Source organism: Procambarus clarkii, chromosome 59, assembly GCF_040958095.1.
Source record: "Procambarus clarkii isolate CNS0578487 chromosome 59, FALCON_Pclarkii_2.0, whole genome shotgun sequence".
Lineage (NCBI taxonomy): Eukaryota > Metazoa > Arthropoda > Malacostraca > Decapoda > Cambaridae > Procambarus > Procambarus clarkii.
The window spans coordinates 21,536,544-21,561,314 of record NC_091208.1 but is presented as its reverse complement, the minus strand read 5'-3'; the positions used below and the strand labels follow the sequence as shown (position 1 = coordinate 21,561,314).

Sequence of the window (24,771 nt, the reverse complement as noted above, 5' to 3'; positions counted from 1 at the left end):
TTATTTATATATTATATATATACTGTATATACAGTATATTATATATATATATACATATATACACAACACATACATACATGTATGTATGTGTGTGTGTGTATATATGTATATACACACACACACTCATACATACAAGTACACTCCTAAAAGCTGATATCAAGACTTCCCCAAGATCATACTACTTACCCCTCCCAGGATGCAATTCCACAATGATTGCCTTACTGGGGCACCTATTTATTGCTAGGTAGGCAATATTTATCACTTTGTATAACAAACAAAATTCCAGAAAAATGTGGTGGCCAAAAAATAAATGATTTAGTAATTAATTCAAACTTGTGTGTGAATTTTACATGGTATGAACTAAATTTTCAAAAGAGCACTGCATAAATTGAAACAAACGGTGGTATGATATTTGCTCATAAGAAAAAATATATTGTAAAACGTAAGTAAATCAGACATGGAAATGCATAACAACTAAATGCTTGGCACCACAGTTAAGACTGAGCACTTATATTTTATGATGAATAAGATGGGAAAAAAGAGGTTTCTTCTTACCATTGGTAGTGATAAGCAGCAGCTACTGCAGTGTGTGGACACACTATATATCTATGCTCTTCATGTATTCTCTGCATGGTTTCTGTTATTTTGCCATCATCAACTATAAATGACTCTGTGGGCACAAGAAAGTACAGGTTTATAGCATTTAAACAAAATTTACATAAATTGGCAATTTCGAATAGATATACAGTACAGTATTATGTTTAATACTATTATGGTATAGTATTTGACATACTGTTTAAAGCTTAGTTTTCTCTGGGACCTCCAATTTCCTTTTAAATCCATTATAAATTATTAATCTAATGTCAATGTTTTCCTTTTTTTTTAGCATTACAAATAATGTTTATTACACAGTTCTCATGTTCTCCACAATGGTACGCCAGGTATTAAGAGCCAGGCTGGGCCAAACATTTTTACAGAGAACCATAATGACACATTAATTAAAGATTGATTTTGCAAACATTAGTACCAAAAATTACTTTAGATTTCAAAAATTGCCAAAATTTAGAGGACAAATTATGTCCAGATAATAAAGAATTCTGTGAAATTACAAGATGTCATAAAATAAATTAAGATTTTATAGAACTATGGTACTAGGCACTAAAATGTCTGCATACATAAATGCTGTATAAATATCTACACATTAATTAACAACAGTTAAGCAGTGCACATCTTACCCACAATGGCCGTCCTCATGGCCTCCATTATGTCCTGTGGTAAGTCAACGCTGTTATTCTTTTCAAATGTATCCATAACTTCTTTAACTCTTGTTGTGTCTCCATTGGCATACAGATACACCAGCCTCTCAACATTATACGGAACCTGAATTACAATACAGTATGCTAATTTTGTACACATTTACACAGCAGTAGAAATATATATTTAAAAAGTCTCTTAAGCAGGAAACTTTTGTCTGATAACCCAAAAAATAAGAATCTACAAAATCAATTTATCTACACTGGTAACTAGAGGAGAAGGAGAAACTAAAGGAGAAACAGTCCCTACTGTTTTCTTAACTGAATCAATGTTTATGTGAAAGGTTGTAAGAATACAGTACAAAAGTTAAAATACTATACAAAGCACCTTACAGTACAGTACAGTACTGTAGTCTGACAATAATATTTCAGAGATCTAACTTCATTGCTCTCCAAGGCAAGATCCAATTCGTCTCTGGATAGCATCAGCAGGTCGATATTCCTCACTGACTAGGCAGAAAACCTTTCAAATTGTCTCCATCTGATCTTCATACTGTATTGGGATGGCATAGGAGAATCTCAATCTAATTCAGAATGTAGACAAAAAGAGTTTTCCATAAAACCCAAAACGACTAATTCACGCAAATTTTAAACTACTTTAGGTTACTACCATTGGCTGCCACCAGATGACATTGCTAGATAGCCTAGCTCTCCCCCCTAGCTCTCAACTGGACGGTAGAGCGACGGTCTTGCTTCATGCAGGTCGGCGTTCAATCCCTGTCTGTCCAAGTGGTTGGGCACCATTCCTTTCCCCCGTCCCTTCCCAAATCCTTGTCCTGACCCCTTCCCAGTGCTATATAGTCGTAATGGCTTGGCACTTTCTCCTGATAGTTCCCTTCCCTTCCCCCCCTCCCCCCATCCCTGGATTGTACCACCTAGTTGGTCTGGGAGTTCTACTCCCCAAGCCCAGCTCTGAGCCAGGCTTGACTTGTGAGAGCTTGGTCCAAAAGGCTGTTGCTTGGAGCGGCCCGCAGGCCCACATATTTACTGCAGCCCGGTTGGTCCAGCATTTCTTGCAGAAAACTATCCAGTTTTTCTTAAAGACTTTCACTTTTGTTATGGCAATATTTGTTATGCTTGCTGGGAGGATAATGAACAACCATGGACCTCTGATGTTCATACAATGTTCTCTGATTGTGCCTATGTCACGCTACTCTTCACTGGCTCTACCTCACATTTTATCACCTCTGACGTGTGCAGGACACTCGCTAATTCTTTCCCAAATATATTATTGACTTTATCTGCATCTGGCTGAATGTGTGAACGTTTTTTCATTGCTATGTGCTTTTCCTGCAAGTTCTCATGATCCTGAGGAATCTCTAATGATGTTTCCTTTGAACTTTCTTTGGATTTTACTCCAGCTGAGCCATTGTCTAAAGATATCACCACACCAATCAGAGGTGCTGGCTACTGATGACATTTAGGCTTCACATCTATGTTCAGAAAATATCAGCTACTGTACTTGGATTACAGTCCAGCACATCTCTTTTTTCCAAAAGAGATAGCTCTACTTATCCATTCCAACAGTTAGTGTATTGCCTCCCTCCTAAAGGAATTATTTCAGATCGCTTCTGTTGTGTTACTGGTTATAGCTTCTCTTTTGGTTTCTTAGGCTTTACTGCTAACATAGTCCACATTTGCAGGATGTTGAATGTGCTCAGTCAGTCTCCCAGTTTTATCCAATGACACTCGGCACCACACCTCTACAGAACTTGCTGGAAGTGTGTTCTATCACATTTTTATGAGTTTCTGTAGGGGAATATAAAGCTAGAAAGAACTGGAGCTGTGGGAAAACAATCAAAATATTGAAAACAAAACCCTGAGGTTGGTTTTTATTTTGGAGTTTGATGCTTTTAAAAACTTGGCAATGATGTTTTGCAAAAGCTCATTCCTATCTTTCTGGCATGAATCAGCACAATATAATTAACTATTTACTGATTTGTATAACTGATCTTGATAATTATATAACTAATTAAATTTTGACTGGTAAAAGGCATACAAATATTACTTCAATGATGGTCCCCTTGAATTTCTCAATCTTATTTGAGTGAATCATGAACTATACTTTGTGTTCTTACTTGTATATCCATGGCAGGAGCCAGAGTCTGAAGAACTTCCTCCTTGAGTGAAAAGTCAGCTTTCTTTATGACTCTTGCTACACTATCATTAACATTTACTCCAGCTGCCAGTGTTATTGGAAGGCCCATTTTCTGTGCTATGCACCCAGCTGTTGATATAAATCACTCATTAATAAAACTTTAGCTTACAACTGAAAAATGACACACAATAAGCAAACATTATAATGTACATTGCAAATGTTTTTGGAAAATATTTATGAATAGTAATATGAGAACAAATAATAATGTGAAGCAGTTTAACATGTATAGAATATACTTTAAACGTAACAGTTGTTTTATACAGTATCTTCATTGATGCACTGTACAATGCAGGTTAGATTCCAGTGTGTCATGGTATCAGATCATGCACACAACATGTCAAGAAAACATATTGTCCTGACTATTATATATAATCAAGACAGAGAAATGTAATATTTCTAGCACTTAATGTTCCTGCTCTCTTCAACAGTAGTTTACCCTCTTTCAGGTTTGAGGTTTCAGGCTATTTCTCCTATGGGGAAGGTGAACCTTTTAGTTTGCTTTTCTAGTGAGGTTATCTTGGTCTGGTTTTCTACCCCTTCCCACACATAAAAGGAGGTATCTGATTATTGTCAATTCACATTTATATCTGTTTGCTTCCAGAGTTATACATTCCTTGGATTTTACTATATTTTTTGTTGTTGTAAATTTCACTTTAGTTTGTTTAGTGATGTTAAACTATGCTCTGTCTGGTTCCCTTTGACTGCACTTTCCTACTTTTTGGGGACCTCTTTGACTCCTTAGAGTGACTTCTTTTTAGATACTGTATCTAGAAAAGGAACCATCTTCTATTTTTGCCTTGTAGGTCTTTACTTTGCCAAAGCTAAGGCCATGATTCCCATTCACAAGGTCTGCACATCGATTACAGCAGCTGTGGTGGTAAATGAAGCTACATCAAACTCGGGTATACCTTAAGGTTACCACCACCATCACTTTTTGATACTCATCAACTCTCCTAACCTGCTAATTTTTTTCAGTTCTCATTTTTCTGAAACACCAACATAACCTTATCATTAAATCTTACCTTGCATAGAACTCTAACATCAAATATTACACTTACTAATTCTGTAATGCTTAAATACTTTAACATGCTTTATTTCAAGTGAAAGTGGTCAGATTCATACTACCCTTTATCATTTTCACAGTACCCTGTATCCTTGTGCTTAAAATACATAAGAGGTATACATAATGCATAGAATTTCTTCATTGCAAGATGTGCAGTCAATGGCAGGAACAGATTAAGGGTGCTCAAGCCCTGGGCAGTTCCCCCAGTCATGGGGCCTCCCTACTCCCATTTACATCCAGTCCTCCCCAGCCTTCCTAGGCCTGCCCCAAGACCTTCTCTACTATCTCTATGACCTCCAGGTTCTTCTCCTCCCATCCCCAGACCTTTCCTAGGTTCAAGGCAACATGACTGACATATAAAGAAGTCATTCATCACCCCAGACCGCTTCATTCCTTAAGAGGCATACTCTTTCCTTATTCACCAGTTTCACAGCTATTATTATTATTATTATAATTTTTAGTAGTGGCCTTTCTTCATAATGAATAAATGTGAAATTGTTTTAACGTCTTCGTAATGAAACATTTACCAGTAAGGTTGCCGGCAGCTCCAGTTGGCACCACCACATTGACAGAGTTACCCACACTGCCACACAGCTGGTAGTAAATGTAGAAATAATGAGCCACTTGCACTAAAATGCGACCCCAGTTGATGGAGTTGATAGATATGAGATTATGCGTCGAGACCAGCTCCTTGTCAGCGAAGCACTGCTTGATAGGCTTATCCAGATCATCAGAGGTTCCTTCAACTGCACAAGTAAACCATAAAAGGAAACATAGTAAGAGACAAAACCAAGAGTAGTGCCACACATAATAATTTTATACACCTGTCTATAACAAATATCTAGTGCTAAATAACCATTGTTACAGCACTAAGCAATCTGATTAAATTCAATAATAATAATAATAATACTAGACTATAATAATAATACTGGGCTATAAGATTACAGTGGAACCTCGGTTGCCGAACATCCCTCTTCACAAAGTTTTCGGGTTACGAGCTAAAAATTTCTTCGTAAAATTCGAATTGGTTTACGAGCTTTGCCTCACTTTGCAAGTTTGTTGATACACGTATGGATCAACCAAGCGCGTAGTTCCTGGTGGCACGGAAGACCGCCCTTCGGTTTACCAGTGCCTCCCGCCTAGTGATGATTGTGCTTGAATACTTTGTAAAGAATTTAATTGTTTTTCAGTTTTCTTGGTTTCTAAACATAGAAGTAATTATTATATACCATGCCATGGGTCCCAAGAAAGTCAGTGGTAAGGTTCAACCTAAGAAAACACATGAGAGGACCATAAAGAAAAAACAAGTCTCTCTGGAAAGGTTCTGAGTGAGACAAACAAGCAGTGAGCCACAACCAGGTCCTAGTGGTATGCAGGCAAAACATAGGAGAGAGAGTAATCCAGAGAAGTCATCACTGTCTGATGTCATAATGGAAAGGGACTCCCCTTCCAAACAATAACACCTCTCCTCCTCCTCCTCCCCACCCTCACTGTCTTCCATAGTAGGAGAGATGGATGGGTGTATGCTGCCCCCTGGTAGTAGGAGGTGGGTGAATGAGCACACCAGTAGGGTGTTCCTTGGTGATCTTATGGCTGTAGAGGCGGCCTTGTTGAGGTTAAAGCTTTTTAAGAATGTTGAGCCTTTTGCAGTTTTTTTAAGTGAATGACCTCCATAGCACTTTAATACCAGTATGATCAGCTTTATTACTGTAGTAGCCCAATGAGAACAGTGTGTTTATACTGTAACAATGTGTTTCTCATTCCCAAGCTTTCATCACTTTTCACAATAAATTAAATTTTGCCATCCATGTTAAGAAACCTCTTTTTTCCCCTAAATGTAATCAACAGCCTGATTACTGTTGTTACTATCTTTTCTACTTTTAAAAAATGACAAAAAAGAAAAAGAGGATAAAAATTCTTGAATAATAAGAGGTAACAACATGTTAGTACATATTTGAGTGAAATTGACAGTTCTCAAGTCACATTTTGCTCATCCTGTAACTTTGGTCTCAACCAGGCCAGATACCACATCAATGATTATTAAAGAAAACTTACCACAAAAAACATGGACATTACGTTCAACAACCGTAGTCATCTGCAATTCTTGGATGGGTGTACAACGTCCATGAGGCAGGAGGACAATGATGTCCATGTGCTCCTGCCCGCGCACACTTTCAATGGCTGCACTACCAGTGTCGCCTGATGTACCTAAAATTATAGTAATACTGTACATACAAGTAAAATATCCCTTTTTCCTTTAAATATAATTTCCAGAGCAATTTGAAAATTACTGTATTTTTAAAATAGGACTGACATAATCTATTTTAGTAACAAGAATTATACATAGAGAAATCACAATATCTGTATTACAGATAATGTGATTTCACCTGCATTACACCTGCCGGGACTGTATTACACCTGCCGTGGATTGTATTAGATCTGCCGGGAGTGTATTAGACCTGCCAGGACTGTATTAGACCTGCCGGGACTGTATTAGACCTGTTGGGACTGTATTACACCTGCCGTGGACTGTATTACACCTGCCGGGACTGTATGTATTAGACCTAACGTATTACAACATGGCAAGCAGCATATAATAGTAATCTTATAAATATAATAGGTTACGTTATAACCTCTGATAATAGAGGGTTCTAAAGTTGAAATGACACTGACAAAATACCCCCTTTGTTTTTGTATAAATAGACATAACTAATGGATTGGCAACAAAATCTATATAAAAAGGGTTTGGTATGCAAAATTTCATTATAATTTTTTATACTGTTCCAATATCATACAAGAGTGATTTTAAATATTAGAGAATATTGATTTACAATATATTATCAACCCTCCATTTGCACACGATTGGAATCTATAAATTCGGTAGTGTGCCACTTTTCCAAGCAGGTGTCAAGCCAAATTTGGCAATGCATAACTGTTGTGTGTGCAAGGGTTGGTACGGTCAGACGCAAGTTGTCTCAACTGCCTAAGCTGTTGTCTTGGTGCTTGGCATAACCTGCTGCTCTCGTGATGACCACCTTCCTCTTCTCATAGTTGTGCCCAGAGGTCAAACACTATTCCTTTTCCTTGTGAATAATGTACTGATAAATACTGTGTTCTGCACACTTCTATTTCTGCATTATGCTTCTTCCCAAGCACCCAGAAATGTACAGTAATTCTGAAACTTGCTATGAAACCATATCTTTTTAAATTTTAACCGAATCATGTTTCTACAAATTTGCATATACAATTTTGAACAAAGTTTTTGGCATAGGAAAATCCATGGTCTTAGTTTAAAAAAATCACGAAACTAAAAGCTTAATTATACTAAAATTTACTTAGTTAAGCAATGAAGGACTTAAGCAGTGTACAAAGAAATGTTGTCTATGACCAAGAATTAGCCCATTCCCAGTGTTCTTGACTTGTAACATTACTTACAGTAGGCCAGCAACAAATATGGATATAAAAGTTACAACTAATAGGTATAAGCTAAAGGAAGCTACAAGATGTAAAGTAAATACTGTATTTGTGTGACTTTTTCTGCAGTCATAAATAAGAAAAATCTGCTTTAGTTTTTTAAACCAGGTTTTATAAACATTTGTACAACCTTACCCACGAGAATTGTGCTATGTTTTCCACTCTTGCTGAGATAATAGTTTAGTAGTCGTCCCACAACAGATAGAGGCAAATCTTTGAATGCCAGAGTTGGTCCATGGAAGAGCTCCACAATGTTTAGTCCCTCTGGTAAATACTCTATACGAATAATTTCTGGTATTCTGAATCTTGTAAAGCTACCATTGATGACATCTGAAAAAACATGACTGGAGTTAATAAGAAATCTTAATTTTTGAGCAAGACACTTTGATGCTTCCTAAGGCAAGCTCACTAAATGTCCCATTGAACACATCATGACAGTCGGAGGACAAATATTTTGCACCAGCAGGTGGGGATCTTTTACAAACATCACGGCCAGTTGATACTTGTTCTAGAGAGGCACTGGAGAAGAGATTAAACCAGCTCATGCGTACCCTGAGAGTATAGGCCTAATCAAACACTCAAAAGTTTTTCCAAGCTCTGCTTGACATCACTGACTGTCAAGTAGTGCCATGACCCAATTGCTAGTTCCCACATGACCACTTACCCCTAACACCACCAGGAGTAAACACCCTAGCCCAGTTTACAAGTCAACAAGGAACACAAGTCCCTAGCCTAAAGCCCAATTACATTCTGACTGACAAATTATTCTGTGTAGAGGAAACTCAAGGACTTAAGGGAAACAAAAGCATCCAGGTGTCATACTCAGAAAACTATTTATATTTATGTAAAGTCTGATTTCAAGTTTTGATTCCAATAATGCAAGACTATATGAGACAGCCATCAAGACAACTAAAATAAAAAATGAGGTCAAGATAGAGAATCATTTTGTGAAACACTGCTTTCTGAGCATAACCCTAGGATTCTCAAATAGCTAGCTCCTCTATTGATCTGACCAACACTATCACCTGCCAGGTTGTCGAGACATTCATCCCCACCATAACAGGAATCTTTGCCAGTGATTTTGTCATTTATTGTATCTAGTTAGTAGATCAAGGTGGGATCACAACCCACCATCAATATTGTGGGCTATGCTTAAGAATTGACATTTCACTATGTTAAGCTCAATTCTCCATTTCCAAGACGTCCCAACAGCCGACTTCCCATGGTGAAGCAGCACTGCCTACTATCCAATAACTAAAAGAAAGAAAGAAAAACCTTTCAAGCAGGAAAACAAAACAGCCGAGACTGTAAAAATGGGACCAGAATGCTGCCAAGGGGAACTCGCTATCCTGGCAGAGAAAATGAGCTTAAGACACAAAATTAAACCATGGAAACCTAACCCAGCCACCAAAATGCCAAAAGACATTATTTATTTGAGACAAGAGTCTTTGTAATTTCCACTTTTCCACTTCATGAAGCAGGAAGCATACAGAAGCTACTCTGTGCTACATTGAGCTTATCATCTGTGATCTTTCTCCTCCACAAGACCTTTAATGAGTGCAGCAACAGCTTGAAACATTCCTTATAGTGCAAGTGCCTAGGATAATCTTGCCCGTCATAATGCATGTTCAAAGAACACGGCAGATCTTACTTCAGGGGGACAACCGAATGCAATAGCTCAAGTAAATGCTCTTAAAGATGTGGCCGATGGGCGCAAACTTACCGGCTAAATCTTTGTTGGAAATTTCCTGCTCATCAATAAACCTGCGTGCAATTGCATACACCAGCTCAGGGTATGAATAACTACACCACTTGTTTAAATCTGTTTGGCTTAGTTCTGGGATTGTTTCAGGCATATACAACCCACCATCCTCTGCATATCCTGAAACAACAACAAGAAATTACATAATATGCACATCAACAATATTTTAGTTCCTTTTTGTTATTGGATTGCTATTATATTTCTTATTACTTAGTTCTCTAAATGTAAGTCAGAAATGTTTATGGTTTCCTGCCTTTCTTGTGTATCTTGCCAAGGAATATATACAAGGATTTTATCCCCTCACCTATCACTCAAAAGCACAATACAGGTACTGTATGCTATAATATATATGTCCAAAATACATTTAATATTATACTGTAGCAGTACTAATAAATTACTCAAACCTGAGAATAGGACCTCTTGAAAAGACAGTCCAGTTTGCCGTCCCCTTGTGCTGCAATATTTCATGGCTTCTGCTACGACTTGACTACGTACTTATGAGGAAAATGTCCTAAAATGAAATATAAATAAGATAAAAGCAGATTTATGGCAAAATGACACAAGTGTTTGGTAGTATCAGTCGAGGTTTTTGGCAGAATTGTGTGCTCTAAGGGGGAAAAAAAATAAAAAAATAATTAATAATGGAAATACAAAGGCAGAATTTAGAAAAGTGACTGGAACATAAGAGTAAAATCAAATCAAATGTTTATTCAGGTAAAAGTACATACATACAAGTTGAATTACAAACATAATATTGGATTTCTAGATAGAGCAAGTACGTACAATGCCTAAAGCCACTAATTTGCACATCACTTCAGGCAAAAATATTATAATTTAGGTTTAATGGGGCCAATGCTTAAAAATAAACAGATAACATAAAGGCCATGAGTAAGCTCTTTTATAAACAAGATGCAATAATTATACGACACTATTTGAAGAAAGCACATGTAACCGAGTCAATATTGAACCAGATTTTGTACTCTACTTGAGAAGAATTAGGCTACCACAGAGTAAACGAAACTCAAAAACACACACCTCGGTGTACATACCAATAAAATAAAAATATCTGGTTATACTGTATGTACAGGGCATCAACCTCGGAGCGGCCGCCCGGTGCCACCCTAGGCTGGAGGAAAACTCTTTACATTTACCTGAATTTACCTGAGGGGCCAGCCTATGTCTAGTGGCCTCGACAGAGACAGGAGCCTACCACTTGTCAAATGTCCCCCACCCATTTGTTCTAATGATTTTATCGAGTTGAATTTTAGAATTCAGCAGTTTTTGTGTTTAAGACTTCAGCGGGTAGGAGGTTCTATGGATTTATACCCCCCTGTGGGTGAGAAACCATCTCCCCCTGTTTTCTGTCCTACATTGTGGCTTGTTGAGCTTGTAGCTGTTGCTCCCTTGTGTCTGGGTCACATCTGACCTTGTATAGAAGTGGTCTAGGTCAATATCCTTCAACTAGTTTCTATGCCCCCTCTAATGTCTGGTTTGTTGTTAGTTCGCCGGGTTAAAACATTAAACACAAAATTATAATTATTTATGTGTATAGTACGATATTTAGTAATTAATGTTTGACAAGAGATAAATTATCTTTTATTCAGGTCAAGGAAATACTTCAACTGATTTTTTTCTATGACATTTTATAACAATATAATAGTGAGGCAGCCACCCAACATGTGGTTTAACCTAATTTGTGAATTTAAATTATGTAAATATCCAAGCCATAGAACTATTAGCTAAACACATACAACATTTAACAATAAAAATGTATAATTCCCTTTACTCACCTGCTCGATTTTGACGCCAATGAATAAACTTGTTAAAGACCTCTAAAGGGACTCAAGTTATTATAGGGAGCCAACTGCCTATTAACTAGCCTAACACAAGCCCTGCACGCCCTGAACAGTTAGCCTTATGTCTTGCTGCTGCAATCCTTGTAGCCTGGAATAAAAAAAACGAAAAAAAACTAAAAAAAATGCAAAAAGAGCAAAAAAGCAAAAAAAAAAAGCAGGGTTGGATGAAACAAACGAGGCGCTTATGGCGTTCTGTCTCCAAGCCAGAGATAGATGGACCAATTCCATCTCTAAAGAAATTATGGATGAACGAATTCTGGTGTTACAGTTAGTTAAAATCATTATTATTATTACAGCTCCAAAGTTTGCTTCAAACATTCATAAGTTAAATATTTTTTTTTATTTAATTTGAAACAATACCTATACTAAGGAACCAGCGTAGGGAAGGGTATATTATATATATATATTTATTATATATATATATATATATATATATATATATATATATATATATATATATATATATATATATATATATATATATATATATAGGCACAAAAAAAAAATAACGATAGAAATTGTTGATTTAATTTGGGTTTCATCTGACGTTTATCTTCAAGAGTCAGATCACATATACAATGGATTTTGTACAAGCATCTTGAGAGCTATTCACAGAAATTCAATAAGCATCATAGATACGAGATAAATGGGGTCCTGTAGCACAGTAGTCTACGTCCTTGAATCTCTTGCCAATTCCCGGGCAATACAGAAACGGTTGGACACGTTTTCCTTCACTTAATCCCTGTGCTCACCTAGTAGTAAATGGGTATCCGGGAGGTAGGCAGCTGTTGAAGGGTTGCATCTTGGGGGGGGGGGGAAGTACAGGAAGTTGGGGTACATTGGTAAGCACAGCCTCCGTCTCTATAGCAACGTGGAATAAAGTGGAATGTACACTATACCATCTACCATGAGCCTAATCTACACTACTCCATCTATTTCACTAATCTACACTACTACATCTATCATGACACTAATCTACACATCTATCATACTAATTTATACTGCTCCATTTTCTATCCGTGACACTAATCTACACTGCTCCATCTATCGTGACACTACTCCATTTACCATGAGACTTATATACACTACTCGATATCTATCCTGTCACCACCATGCAGAGCAGTCCCACATGCTTGTGAGTCGTCACTATATAATCAGCATATGTCTTTATGTTGCCTCTGCTCCCTTAGGCTTGGCTACAATTATGTTGCACAATCTATATCTATAAAACAAGATGTCTGTCCACAGTAGGAGGCCAGATGCTTGGGGCTAGTCACACACAACTTTTACATATGAAATGTAGGGGGGTATGGGAGTGTCATAGGCCAGTTAGGGTTGGCCTCAGTGACACACTTGAAGAAATATAGGAACTATAACGACCCTCCCCCAAAACTAGAAGACAGAAGAAAAAGAGGTGATATGATCACTACATACAAAATAGTAACAGGAATTGATGAAATCGATAGGGAAGATTTCCTGAGACCTGGAACTTTAAGAACAAAAGGTCATAGATTTAAATTAGCTAAACACAGATGCCGAAGAAATATAAGAAAATTCACTTTCGCAAACAGAGTGGTAGGCGGTTGGAACAAGTTAGGTGAGAAGGTGGTGGAGGCCAAGACCGTCAGTAGTTTCAAAGCGTTATATGACAAAGAGTGCTGGGAAGACGGGACACCAGGAGCGTAGCTCTCATCCTGTAACTACACTTAGGTAATTACACTTAGGTAAACACACACACACACACACACACACACACACACACACACACACACACACACACACACACACACACACACACACACACACACACACACACGAGAGTGAAGGATAGGGGGGGGGGGGGGGCGGAGGTATGAACATTCAGTATTCCCCTCACAAATATACCAATGTTTTTAAACCTTTCAGGATCTGTAAAATCAATATACACTATAAAAATCAAGTTGCCGCTTTGGCCAAAAAAAATTGTGGGCAGCGCCACAAGTTTCCAGAGTTAAATTAATTTCAAAGTCCGGCAGTAAGTTCACCTTTTTCTTATGGACGGTTTTTTCAATCACTTCAAATAGCTTTTCAGCATTGTATTTGCTGTTGTATTTTCTCTTTTCTGTTTGTTTTTCATGCAATAGATAAATGTTTACTGTCCCAGGTGGAGGGCCAGCGTCCTGGCAAGATATATACTGCCATATAAATTTATGTTTTTCTTACTAATTTTGGATTTATATTTGATGTCTTTATTTACAAAATTCGGTTCCTTGAACAAATCCACACGGGCCTTGATTAGGGTTCGAACTTACACACGGGATGTTCCGTGCGGGGTCCTAGTGAGGGCAGTAGCACGCGGTTGCAATTCTTTTGACCATGTAGTAGTACAGTTGACTAAGGTGCGTCTGGGAACATCCCGTGCCTAAATTCGAATCCTCATCACGGCCCCTTGTGGATTTGTTCATTTGATATATACGATATTGTGATCTCTGTGTGTAGTCGGTTCCTTCCTTCCACCACCACCACGATCACCCACCACCACCACCTCCCACCACCACGATCACCCACCACCACCACCACCACCATCTCCCGGAGGCTGGCGGACGACACCACCACCAGTCCTGGCTGACCCAGCGAGTCGGCACCACGCACTCCTCTCTCTCTCCCTCACTCCCCCCAACACTGGCTCTCCCTCACTCCCCCCAACACTGGCTCTCCCTCACTCCCCCCAACACTGGCTCTCCCTCACCAGGATGCCACCAATAGCAGTGCTCACTACGCGTCTTGAACTAAGGTGAAAACAACTGATGTGAAGTTTGATACAAGTTCTGAACAAGAAGTGAAGTGCTTGTTGAGTTAACTTCCTTATCAACAACTATGGGAAGGTAGTTAGTGATGCTTGTAACAATTATCAACTAGAAATAGCTGATTGGTAATATTGGAGGTGTTCAACCAGTGAACTGCGAACATCACTTAAAAATACAACAATTCTATTAATACAACAATATTAATAATTGAAGAATATTTGTAATTATACAATATTATTAATGCAAATAATACAACAAAGTTATTAATACAAAGCTATTATTAATGCAATAATATTAATACAACGATACTATTAATACTACAATATTAATAATTATTAATACAATATTAATACAGCAAAATTAATAATACAAGAATATTTATTAATACCCCAATAATAATACAAGAATATTATTAATACAGCGATATTATTAATACAAGGGCTATTAATACAACAATATTAATAACTCATTAATACAACTATTATCAATACAACGATATCATTAATACAACAATTTTTTAAAATACAACGATATTAGATATAAAAGTTAAACAATAATAAAACTTACTATAACTAAACTACCAGCGCATACCAGCGACTCCCAGCGCATACCAGCGACTCCCAGCGCATACCAGCGACTCCCAGCGCATGCCAGCGACTCCCAGCGCATACCAGCGACTCCCAGCGCATACCAGCGACTCCCAGCGCATACCAGCGACTCCCAGCGCATGCCAGCGACTCCCAGCGCATGCCAGCGACTCCCAGCGCATACCAGCGACTCCCAGCGCATAACAGCGACTCCCAGCGCATACCAGCGACTCCCAGCGCATACCAACGACTCCCAGCGCATACCAGCGCATACCAGCGACTCCCAGCGACTCCCAGCGCATACCAGCGACTCCCAGCGCATGCCAGCGACTCCCAGCGCATACCAGCGCATACCAGCGACTCCCAGCGCATACCAGCGTATTCAATCATAAAAGAGCTGCCCGATTATACAAACATACAGGACTTTCAGTGTATACAAGTGACTAGGGCTCTCAGCGCGTGCACACACTTATACACGCATGTGAGACTTTCAGTGTATGGCAGCATACAGAACTCTCTGTATACAGGCGTGCTCAACGGGACCTGTAGGGTGTACTAGTGAATAGGACTGAGCGTATACAGGACCCTCAGTGCATACAAGTGCACAGGACTAAGTGTGTACACACATACAGGACCCTCAGTGCATACAAGTGCACAGGACTAAGTGTGTACACACATACAGGACCCTCAGCGCATACAAGTGCACAGGACTAAGTGTGTACACACATACAGGACCGTCAGCGCATACAAGTGCACAGGACTAAGTGTGTACACACATACAGGACCCCTCAGCCCATACAAGTGTGCAGGACTAAGTGTGTACACACATACAGGACCCTCAGCCCATACAAGTGCACAGGACTAAGTGTGTACACACATACAGGACCCTCAGCCCATACAAGTGCACAGGACTAAGTGTGTACACACATACAGGACCCTTAGCCCATACAAGTGCACAGGACTAAGTGTGTACACACATACAGGACCCTCAGCGCATACAAGTGCACAGGACTAAGTGTGTACACACATACAGGACCCACAGCGCATACAAGTGCACAGGACTAAGTGTGTACACACATACAGGACCCACAGCGCATACAAGTGCACAGGACTAAGTGTGTGCACACATACAGGACCCACAGCGCATACAGAGGTGTAGAAGTCAACTAATGTCACTATTGCTGCCCACAACAGGTAAGTTGAGCCACATTGCTTGTTTCCTGTCTAAGATTATGCGTGAACTATCACTATAATGATCATATATAATGACCACGACAATGATTAGATTAACGATGATCATATATAATGACAATAGATTAATAACAATATGACAGTTAAGACAGGGCGACGGGTTATCTATTATCACAAGTGTGCGTGAGGAGAAATGATCACAACGTAAAAGATTCTGAGTTACACAACGTAGAAAGGTTTTATTCATGAGGAGGATGTAACAAGGGTACTTCAGCGTGTGAATACTGATCACGTGAAATGAATTACCGGAGAATGAAGGGATCCAAGAGCTGAAGCTCGCCCCCCTGTAAGCACATATGAGTATATAGAACTCCCCCCCCCCCATCCCCCCCTGAATGCACATATTACCGTTGCAATGCAATATTTTCAAGACCTATGTAATCCCCCCACCGCCTCCAGCTTTACTTGTCATTCCTCCTAACACCTGCCATGGATTGTATTATACAACATGTTGAGATACAAGGTGTATTAAGCTTACAACAAGAACAATGATGTCATGGGGTCAAACAACACATGAATGTTGATAAGCGTAATGTTGAAACAACTTTATAGATCCTCAGGGCAGTGCGGTTCCTTCACAGTTTTTCTGATAACAAATAAGATAAATATTGATTGTTTTTCACGAGTTTACAATCGGATGCTCTCCAGAAATAATGCAATATTGTGTGAACAGTATTTGGCGAGACGGGGGAGGGGGAGAGAGAGAGAGAGAGAAGGGAAGGGGCTAGAGAGACCCGTGCACTACCGGGTACCACCTTCCAATATCATATATCAAATTATCAATTACATTAATAAATGACAAATAATCCAAAACAACATTTAAATTCCTCATTTCAACATATTAAGTTGCATATAATCATCAAAAATTCGTAATACTAAGTAGAACATTGCAGCAATTATTGCTCATGTGTAACAAAGACCTATAATTATAACTGACATAATCTGTACATATTCTGCTCACTTGCTGCAGTTCCCACACCAATTATTAGTCATAGAAATTTTCTGTTGTTTTACGGGTTCACCATAGCCCAAAGGGAGCCGGTCGGCCGAACGGACAGCACGCTGGACTTGTGATCCTGGGCTCGATCCCAGGCGCCGGCGAGAAACAATGGGCAGAGTTCTTTCACCCTAAGCCCCTGTTACCTAGCAGTAAAATAGGTACCTGGGTGTTAGTCAGCTGTCACGGGCTGCTTCCTGGGGGGTGGAGGCCTGGTCGAGGACCGGGCCGCGGGGACACTAAAGCCCCGAAATCATCTCAAGATAACTTCAAGAAGAAGATAACCCGTGCTACATGGACACTTCGTTCTGAGTAGCTACATCTCAAACAACATACCTGTTGTTGTTGCTGATGCTGATGGCTCGACCTAAACACAACCAAAATATTTAAATAAATTATAAATTAACTCAGGATATTGTCATATATTGTATAAAATCTCTATTGTTTAATAAAACTGAAAAAGAAATTTATAATAATAAAACTGGTCTTTAGCACATCTATAGGAAGAGTTTGTACATTAACAACCAAAATATAATGTGGCATATACCACATATGTACTTATAAATCAGCCAAATAGTGACTATAAACAATAAGTCATATATGTACTGTCTTGTGCGAGAGCGGGTTGGAGGACGGGCTGGAACACAAGCCTAGTTAGGGCTAGTGTTTTAAAAGCGATCTATTTAAGTTACAAATACAAAAATCTATCTATTGTAAGGACGTCATTGATCTATTATACAGTAACACTCGCAGTAACCTTTGAGAAATGTTGCGTCTGTGTTGCGATAAATGTTGGAACTGTGTAATAACCTGCAAATTGCACGGCAACGAGGCCTATGGTTTGCAATGATTGGTGGTGAGGAAGCCTGTTAGGGTGGTCAGGGCGCCTTGTGACCCCTGACCTGACCTGCCCCCCCCCCTAAGGGCTGCAACACTACATACACAACACTCTCAGTACTGTGCTGGCAGGTCCTGCCTCTGGCTATTGTCAACAACTTCCAACTTCCACCTGGAACTGTCAATTCAACTGCGACAACACAATACCACCACCACCAACACAATACCACCACCACCACACAAGGGGAACACGCACAAGGGGACACAGGTGGAAACTGAGTGCCCAAATGAGCCACAGAGATATTAGAAAGAACTTTTTTAGTGTCAGAGTGGTTGACAAATGGAATGCATTAGGGGGTGATGTGGTGGAGGCTGACTCCATACACAGTTTCAAGTGTAGATATGACAGAGCCCGATAGGCTCAGGAATCTGTACACCTGTTGATTGACGGTTGAGAGGCGGGACCAAAGAGCCAGAGCTCAACCCCCGCAAACACAACTAGGTGAGTACAACTAGGTGAGTACCAACACAATAATACCACCAGCAACACAATACCAGCAACACAAGAACAGCTGAGAATCAGGATGAAACATGTAAGAGGAAGCTCCCACTGACAACATAACTCCCGCAAAGTTAAATTAAGGACAGCTCGAAGCCTCTGGCAGGAAAAAAGCCTAGCCGCCAAGTCTGGGTCAAATTACAACATTGCGTTGAGATTCTTTTTGTAGAAATAATTAATAGTTCAGGCTGTTTTTGTACGTTCGCGGGGTTTAAATGAATGAATACGCTACACTGGGGTTTGGGACGTATTAATAATACATGGCATGTGTTTTGATGTTATATGTATATAGGGTGAATTGTTGCCAGGGGGTCGGATTCACGAAGCAGTTACGCAAGCACTTACGAACCTGGGGTCGGATTCACGAAGCAGTTACGCAAGCACTTACGAACCTGGGGTCAGATCCATGCCCCAGTGACCAGTGTTGGAGGCCGTCTCCACCACACCCCAGTGACCAGTGTTGGAGGTGGTCTCCAACAATGACCTACAATATACACCTCACAGCCCAAAATGTTCCCCCAAACATAACATCTGACACACTAAGGTTTTAATTGTACCAAAAACACTCACATAGACATTATATAATAGAATCGAATTCAGTGTTAATATTTGTTCAGTATGGCCGACCTATTGTAAGCCTAGTCAAAATTTACATGGAAATAGATTGAAATCGAATTCAATAAAATTGTGTGAGCATTTTGGGCACACATAAATGTGTTTCGGCGTCAATTTGCATGTCATAGAGCAGTAGTTAATCACGTAATATTCTGTGAAAATCTCTTGTGTGAAGAGAATGTTGAATGAGAGTGTGGTCGGAGTCGGGGCCGTGAGCTAGTGTCCAACCCAAGCTGTACATGCCACTCGCAGGCCTCCTGGGTACAGGAACAGTACCTCAGACCCAGGGTACAGCAACAGTACCTCAGACCCAGGGTACAGCAACAGTACCTCAGACCCAGGGTACAGCAACAGTACCTCAGACCCAGGGGTACAGCAACAGTACCTCAGACCCAGGGTACAGCAACAGTACCTCAGACCCAGGGGTACAGCAACAGTACCTCAGACCCAGGGTACAGCAACAGTACCTCAGACCCAGGGTACAGCAACAGTACCTCAGACCCAGGGTACAGCAACAGTACCTCAGACCCAGGGGTACAGCAACAGCACCTCAGACCCAGGGTACAGCAACAGTACCTCAGACCCAGGGTACAGCACCTCAGACCCAGGGGTACAGCAACAGTACCTCAGACCCAGGGTACAGCAACAGCACCTCAGACCCAGGGGTACAGCAACAGTACCTCAGACCCAGGGTACAGCAACAGTACCTCAGACCCAGGGTACAGCAACAGTACCTCAGACCCAGGGGTACAGCAACAGCACCTCAGACCCAGGGTACAGCAACAGTACCTCAGACCCAGGGGTACAGCAACAGTACCTCAGACCCAGGGTACAGCAACAGCACCTCAGACCCAGGGATACAGCAACAGTACCTCAGACCCAGGGGTACAGCAACAGTACCTCAGACCCAGGGGTACAGCAACAGTACCTCAGACCCAGGGTACAGCAACAGTACCTCAGACCCAGGGTACAGCAACAGCACCTCAGACCCAGGGGTACAGCAACAGTACCTCAAGACCCAGGGTACAGCAACAGCACCTCAGACCCAGGGGTACAGCAACAGGGTGGCAACTATGACAACTCTTGCCATAACTAGGCTAGGCAACAGCGCATCCCAATCATCCACCACAATATTACCGCTAATGAGGCTTGGCCAATCACAACTATGCTGGCCGTCATGGGTAATGACACTAATTAATACTCTCATACGTTTCCTTGATTGTTTATGTTAATAGGAGGATGATGATGATTAGTTCCAGTTTTATCGTTGATACCTGTATGGTGGTTAATGTCTGGCCACTCACAGAGCTTGGCTTACTGGCCACTCACAGAGCTTGGCTTACTGGCCACTCAGAGAGCTTGGCTTACTGGCCACTCAGAGAGCTTGGCTTACTGGCCACTCAGAGAGCTCGACTTACTGGCCACTCAGAGAGCTCGACTTACTGGCCACTCAGTCATCAGAGTACCACACTGACTAGAAACAGAGAGAAGTATAAACTAATAAAGAAGGATGCTAGCCTGTGGCGTAGAATAGGTTGAAGAACTAATAAACAAACTTTATTGCCAGCAACGAGAAACTCAATTAATTAGCAATAAAACTACGAACCTGTAATACTATTGGATGAGGTTAAAAGGGGTTAAAACATATATGAAATACAAGCATTTTGAAAATGGAATTATTGTTGATAGTGCTGTATATTATAATTAGTATATTGGATGATATACGAGGGTGAAAGTGAAGAACTTAAAAAGAGTATATTGGTGGAAGCCTCGTCTACACCAGATTTGAAAACCCTATATCGAGCGAAATTGTTTTGAAAATATATATATATGATACATTGTGTGTGTGTTTGTTATAAATATGTTGTAGATTATACAACTTTTGTTTCTTTCTCTCTCTCTCTCTCTCTCTCTCTCTCTCTCTCTCTCTCTCTCTCTCTCTCTCTCTCTCTCTCTCTCTCTCTCTCTCTCTCTCTCTCTCTCTCTCTCTCAAGTCCCACATTGTATACCAACTTGACCCGCTAAAATCCGCTCCTCCTCTGGAATGGAATAGAATTTTCATGTTTGCCTCAGCTTCTGACGCACACCTCCCCCCCCACACACCTGCTCCTACACACCTGCTGCCACACACCTTCCCCACACACCTGCAGCATGAAGAAATAGCAGCCTGACGTGGCTAATGTTTTAAAATGTGAGGCATCTCAACCAATGGGACAAGAGGCATTAGGGTGAGCTATGGCAGCTTATAGGAACATTATGCCCGCCTTACTTAATACAGTGTGTGTGTGTGTGTGTGTGTGTGTGTGTGTGTGTGTGTGTGTGTGTGTGTGTGTGTGTGTGTGTGTGTGTGTATTCACCTAGTTGTGCTTGCGAGGGTTGAGCTCTGCTCTTTCGACCCGCCTCTCAACTGTCAATCAACTGTAAGTTGCTGTTTCTTCTACTACTATTTTTTCCCCCACACCACAAACACACACACAGGAAGCAGCCCGTGACAGCTGACTAACTCCCAGGTACCTATTTACTGCTAGGTAACAGGGGGCATAGAGGTGAAAGAAACTCTGCCCATCGTTTCTCGCCGGCGCCTGGGATCGATCCCGGGACCACAGGATCACGTGTACAGCGTGCTGTCCGCTTGGCCACCGGCTCCCTGTGTGTGTGTGTGTGTGTGTGTGTGTGTGTGTGTGTGTGTGTGTGTGTGTAAGCTCACAAGAGATCAAGACCACACAAGAATATAATACAGAAACATTATAAGATGGCGCGTAAATATTGCAGACACTTACTGTAAATAACTTTTTTTAATTTGTCCGTTTAATTAATTACATTTTAATTCAATTAACTTGGATGTAAATTTGGTAGCGTTCTATTAACTCGCTCATACGTTTGGTAATGAGTTTAACTCCCACCTGCAGAGGAAAGTTGTGTTAGTGGGTGTATATAGGAGTAGTTAGGGGTCGGTAGTTTAGTGGGGACAGCGAGCGGTGATTGGTCCGTTAGCTGATTACCAAGGACACGTGTGCCTCGTTAGCCGGGATTAGTACTTTATCCTACACTAACGGCTCCACTACCGACAAACATGGATAGCACACCTGGATCCACTAACGATAGGGATCCCACACCTGAATCCACTAACGTCAGGGATCCCACACCTGCCTCCACTAACGTCAGGGATCCCACACCTGCCTCCACTAACGTCAGGGATCCCACACCTGCCTCCACTAACGTCAGGGATCCCACACCTGCCTCCACTAACGTCAGGGATCCCACACCTGCCTCCACTAACGTCAGGGATCCCACACCTGCCTCCACTAACGTCAGGGATCCCACACCTGCCTCCACTAACGACAGGGATCCCACACCTGCCTCCACTAACGACAGGGATCCCACACCTGCCTCCACTAACGTCAGGGATCCCACACCTGCCTCCACTAACGACAGGGATCCCACACCTGCCTCCACTAACGACAGGGATCCCACACCTGCCTCCACTAACGACAGGGATCCCACACCTGCCTCCACTAACGAAGGGATCCCACACCTACCTCCACTAACGACAGGGATCCCACACCTACCTCCACTAACGACAGGGATCCCACACCTGCCTCCGCTAACGACAGGGGTCCCACACCTGCCTCCACTAACGACAGGCAGGTGTGGGCTGCACCTCTGAAGATGCTGGAAGAAGGTTTCGTGTGTATGAAGACTAAGATCTCAAATTTGCAGTTGGAACCGTGAAATAAAAATGTGTTTTTTTCACAAACATTTTCTGGAGTTCCTGGCGGCTATTACCGGCGGGAGACGAGGCCGCTCCATCCATCATGGCGGCCCCAGGTCTTCACTACCATCCTCGAACTCCCTGGCCGCCGCCCACCGGGGAAATCTGCCACAAGTGCTGTCAATCACCCGAGTTTAAGGTGATCACTAATGCTGTCAATCAGTTTATTATGTCAAATAAAATCTAATATACTTGGGGTTGTATTGGTTTTATGTAGCTTCTGCTCTGGCTATTGCTCGTATCTCCGTCAGGTCACTTGTACCTGACGAAGGAATATCAGTCACACACAGAGATCACACTAACGTGATGCATCAAATGAACAAATCCACAAGGGCCGTGACGAGGATTCGAACCTGCGAACCCTGTCCTAACCTTCGAACCTTTTACCCTGTCGTAGCTCAGTCGATTAAGGCAGTGTCTGGGATGCTCCCGGACGCAGGTTCGAATCCTCGTCACGGCCCTTGTGGATTTGTTTATAAGGAATATCTTCCAAATGAGTCAGAGATATACACCAAGGTTGCAGCAGAGTGAGTGAGTTTGGTAGTGGCTGACAAGTTCCAGGTATGGAATAAGCCGCCTCTCTCTCATGCCTCGCCAGTCTAATTTACATGAATTATTTTTTAATTAACATTAATATCCCCAGTAGCGACAGCTCTCACGTTATTATAGAAGCGATATTACTTAATTCTGGGAAGCTTTAGGGGCGGGGGTTCGAACAGGTAGGAAGACAGGTGGGTCCGGGGCCCCACACAGTGGCTGTGGCAGTTTACTTCCATGTTGCCCAACCACTTGGATTGGATGGTAGAGCGACGGTCTCGCTCCATGTAGGTCGGCGTTCAATCCCCGACAGTCCACAAGTGGTTAGGCACCATTCCTTTCCCCTCCTTCCCATCCCAAATCCTTATCCTGACCCCTTCCCAGTGCTATATGGACGTAATGCCTTATACTTCGATGTTACTCACTTCGAAGTAAATATCTTAGTTCGATGTTTTGATTCCTTCCTTCTTTCCTAGATTTTTTTCAGTGTCAGAGTAGTAGATAAATGGAATGCATTAGGAAGTGATGTGGTGGAAGCTGACTCCATACACAGCTTCAAGTGTAGATATGATAGAGCCCAATAGGCTCAGGAACCTGTGCATTAGTTGATTGACAGTTGAGAGGCGGGACCAAAGAGCCAGAGCTCAACCCACGCAAGAACAACTAGGTGAGTACACACACACACACACACACACACACACACACACACTCGGGGCATTAAATTAATCCGGTAGTAATGTTTTTCACCTCCAATATATGACGACCAACTATTAATCTCAACCAATTTATGTGTGAGCGAGGGGTAATGGTGGCCAGAGCCAGTGGCAGCGAGCGGTCATTAACCCATAACTTGACCTGTCACGTGTAGGTCATTACCCAGTGTGGCAGGCGGCCGGCCCAATCACTTCCACCACAACTAATTACACACTGACACAGTATTGACCCTTGAAGAATTGATTAACATCAATTTTGCTCCACTTATGCTACTGAATTATATTTTAAATATCAATATTTTATAACAATAAACCAATGATAGTGTAATTCATTTTAATATTACTGCTGCCTAAGTTTCTGTCAGAGGTAATCACCTATTTATCTTATTACCTAATCATTGGACCTTCCTGTCCTCTCTGTCCTCTCTCTCTCTCTCTCTCTCTCTCTCTCTCTCTCTCTCTCTCTCTCTCTCTCTCTCTCTCTCTCTCTC

At 41.2% G+C, this 24,771-nt stretch overlaps 3 protein-coding genes across 9 annotated transcripts in view; 2 read left to right on the top strand and 1 right to left on the bottom strand.

Moving 5' to 3' along the window:
* The window catches only part of LOC123768196 (threonine synthase-like 2), a 96,964-nt gene that overhangs the window by 1,670 nt on the left and 70,523 nt on the right, over window positions 1-24,771 (bottom strand). The window contains exons 2-10 of one of the 5 annotated variants that reach the window (XM_069306958.1): window positions 11,561-11,714; window positions 10,175-10,281; window positions 9,732-9,890; window positions 8,144-8,338; window positions 6,590-6,742; window positions 5,062-5,280; window positions 3,392-3,540; window positions 1,236-1,380; window positions 556-670 (exon numbers count right to left, since the gene is read on the bottom strand). In XM_069306958.1, coding sequence (XP_069163059.1) covers window positions 556-670; window positions 1,236-1,380; window positions 3,392-3,540; window positions 5,062-5,280; window positions 6,590-6,742; window positions 8,144-8,338; window positions 9,732-9,890; window positions 10,175-10,238 — 1,199 coding nt within the window. In that variant the 5' untranslated portion in view covers window positions 10,239-10,281; window positions 11,561-11,714. Of the gene's footprint in view, window positions 1-555; window positions 671-1,235; window positions 1,381-3,391; window positions 3,541-5,061; window positions 5,281-6,589; window positions 6,743-8,143; window positions 8,339-9,731; window positions 9,891-10,174; window positions 10,282-10,819; window positions 11,279-11,560; window positions 11,715-24,771 lie in introns of those variants that run through there. The other 4 variants (XM_045758611.2, XM_045758610.2, XM_045758609.2 and 1 more) reach the window with 4 other exon arrangements.
* LOC123752243 (trissin receptor) overlaps window positions 14,242-24,771 on the top strand; it is a 72,446-nt gene continuing 61,916 nt past the window's right edge. The window contains exon 1 of one of the 3 annotated variants that reach the window (XM_069306955.1): window positions 14,242-14,399. The gene's annotated coding sequence lies outside the window, so the exon portion shown is untranslated. Of the gene's footprint in view, window positions 14,491-15,353; window positions 16,194-24,771 lie in introns of those variants that run through there. The other 2 variants (XM_069306957.1, XM_069306956.1) reach the window with 2 other exon arrangements.
* On the top strand, window positions 22,332-22,925 carry LOC138353746 (proteoglycan 4-like). Its single transcript, XM_069307140.1, has one exon. The coding sequence runs from the start codon at window positions 22,332-22,334 to the stop codon at window positions 22,923-22,925; it is 594 nt and encodes a 197-aa protein (XP_069163241.1).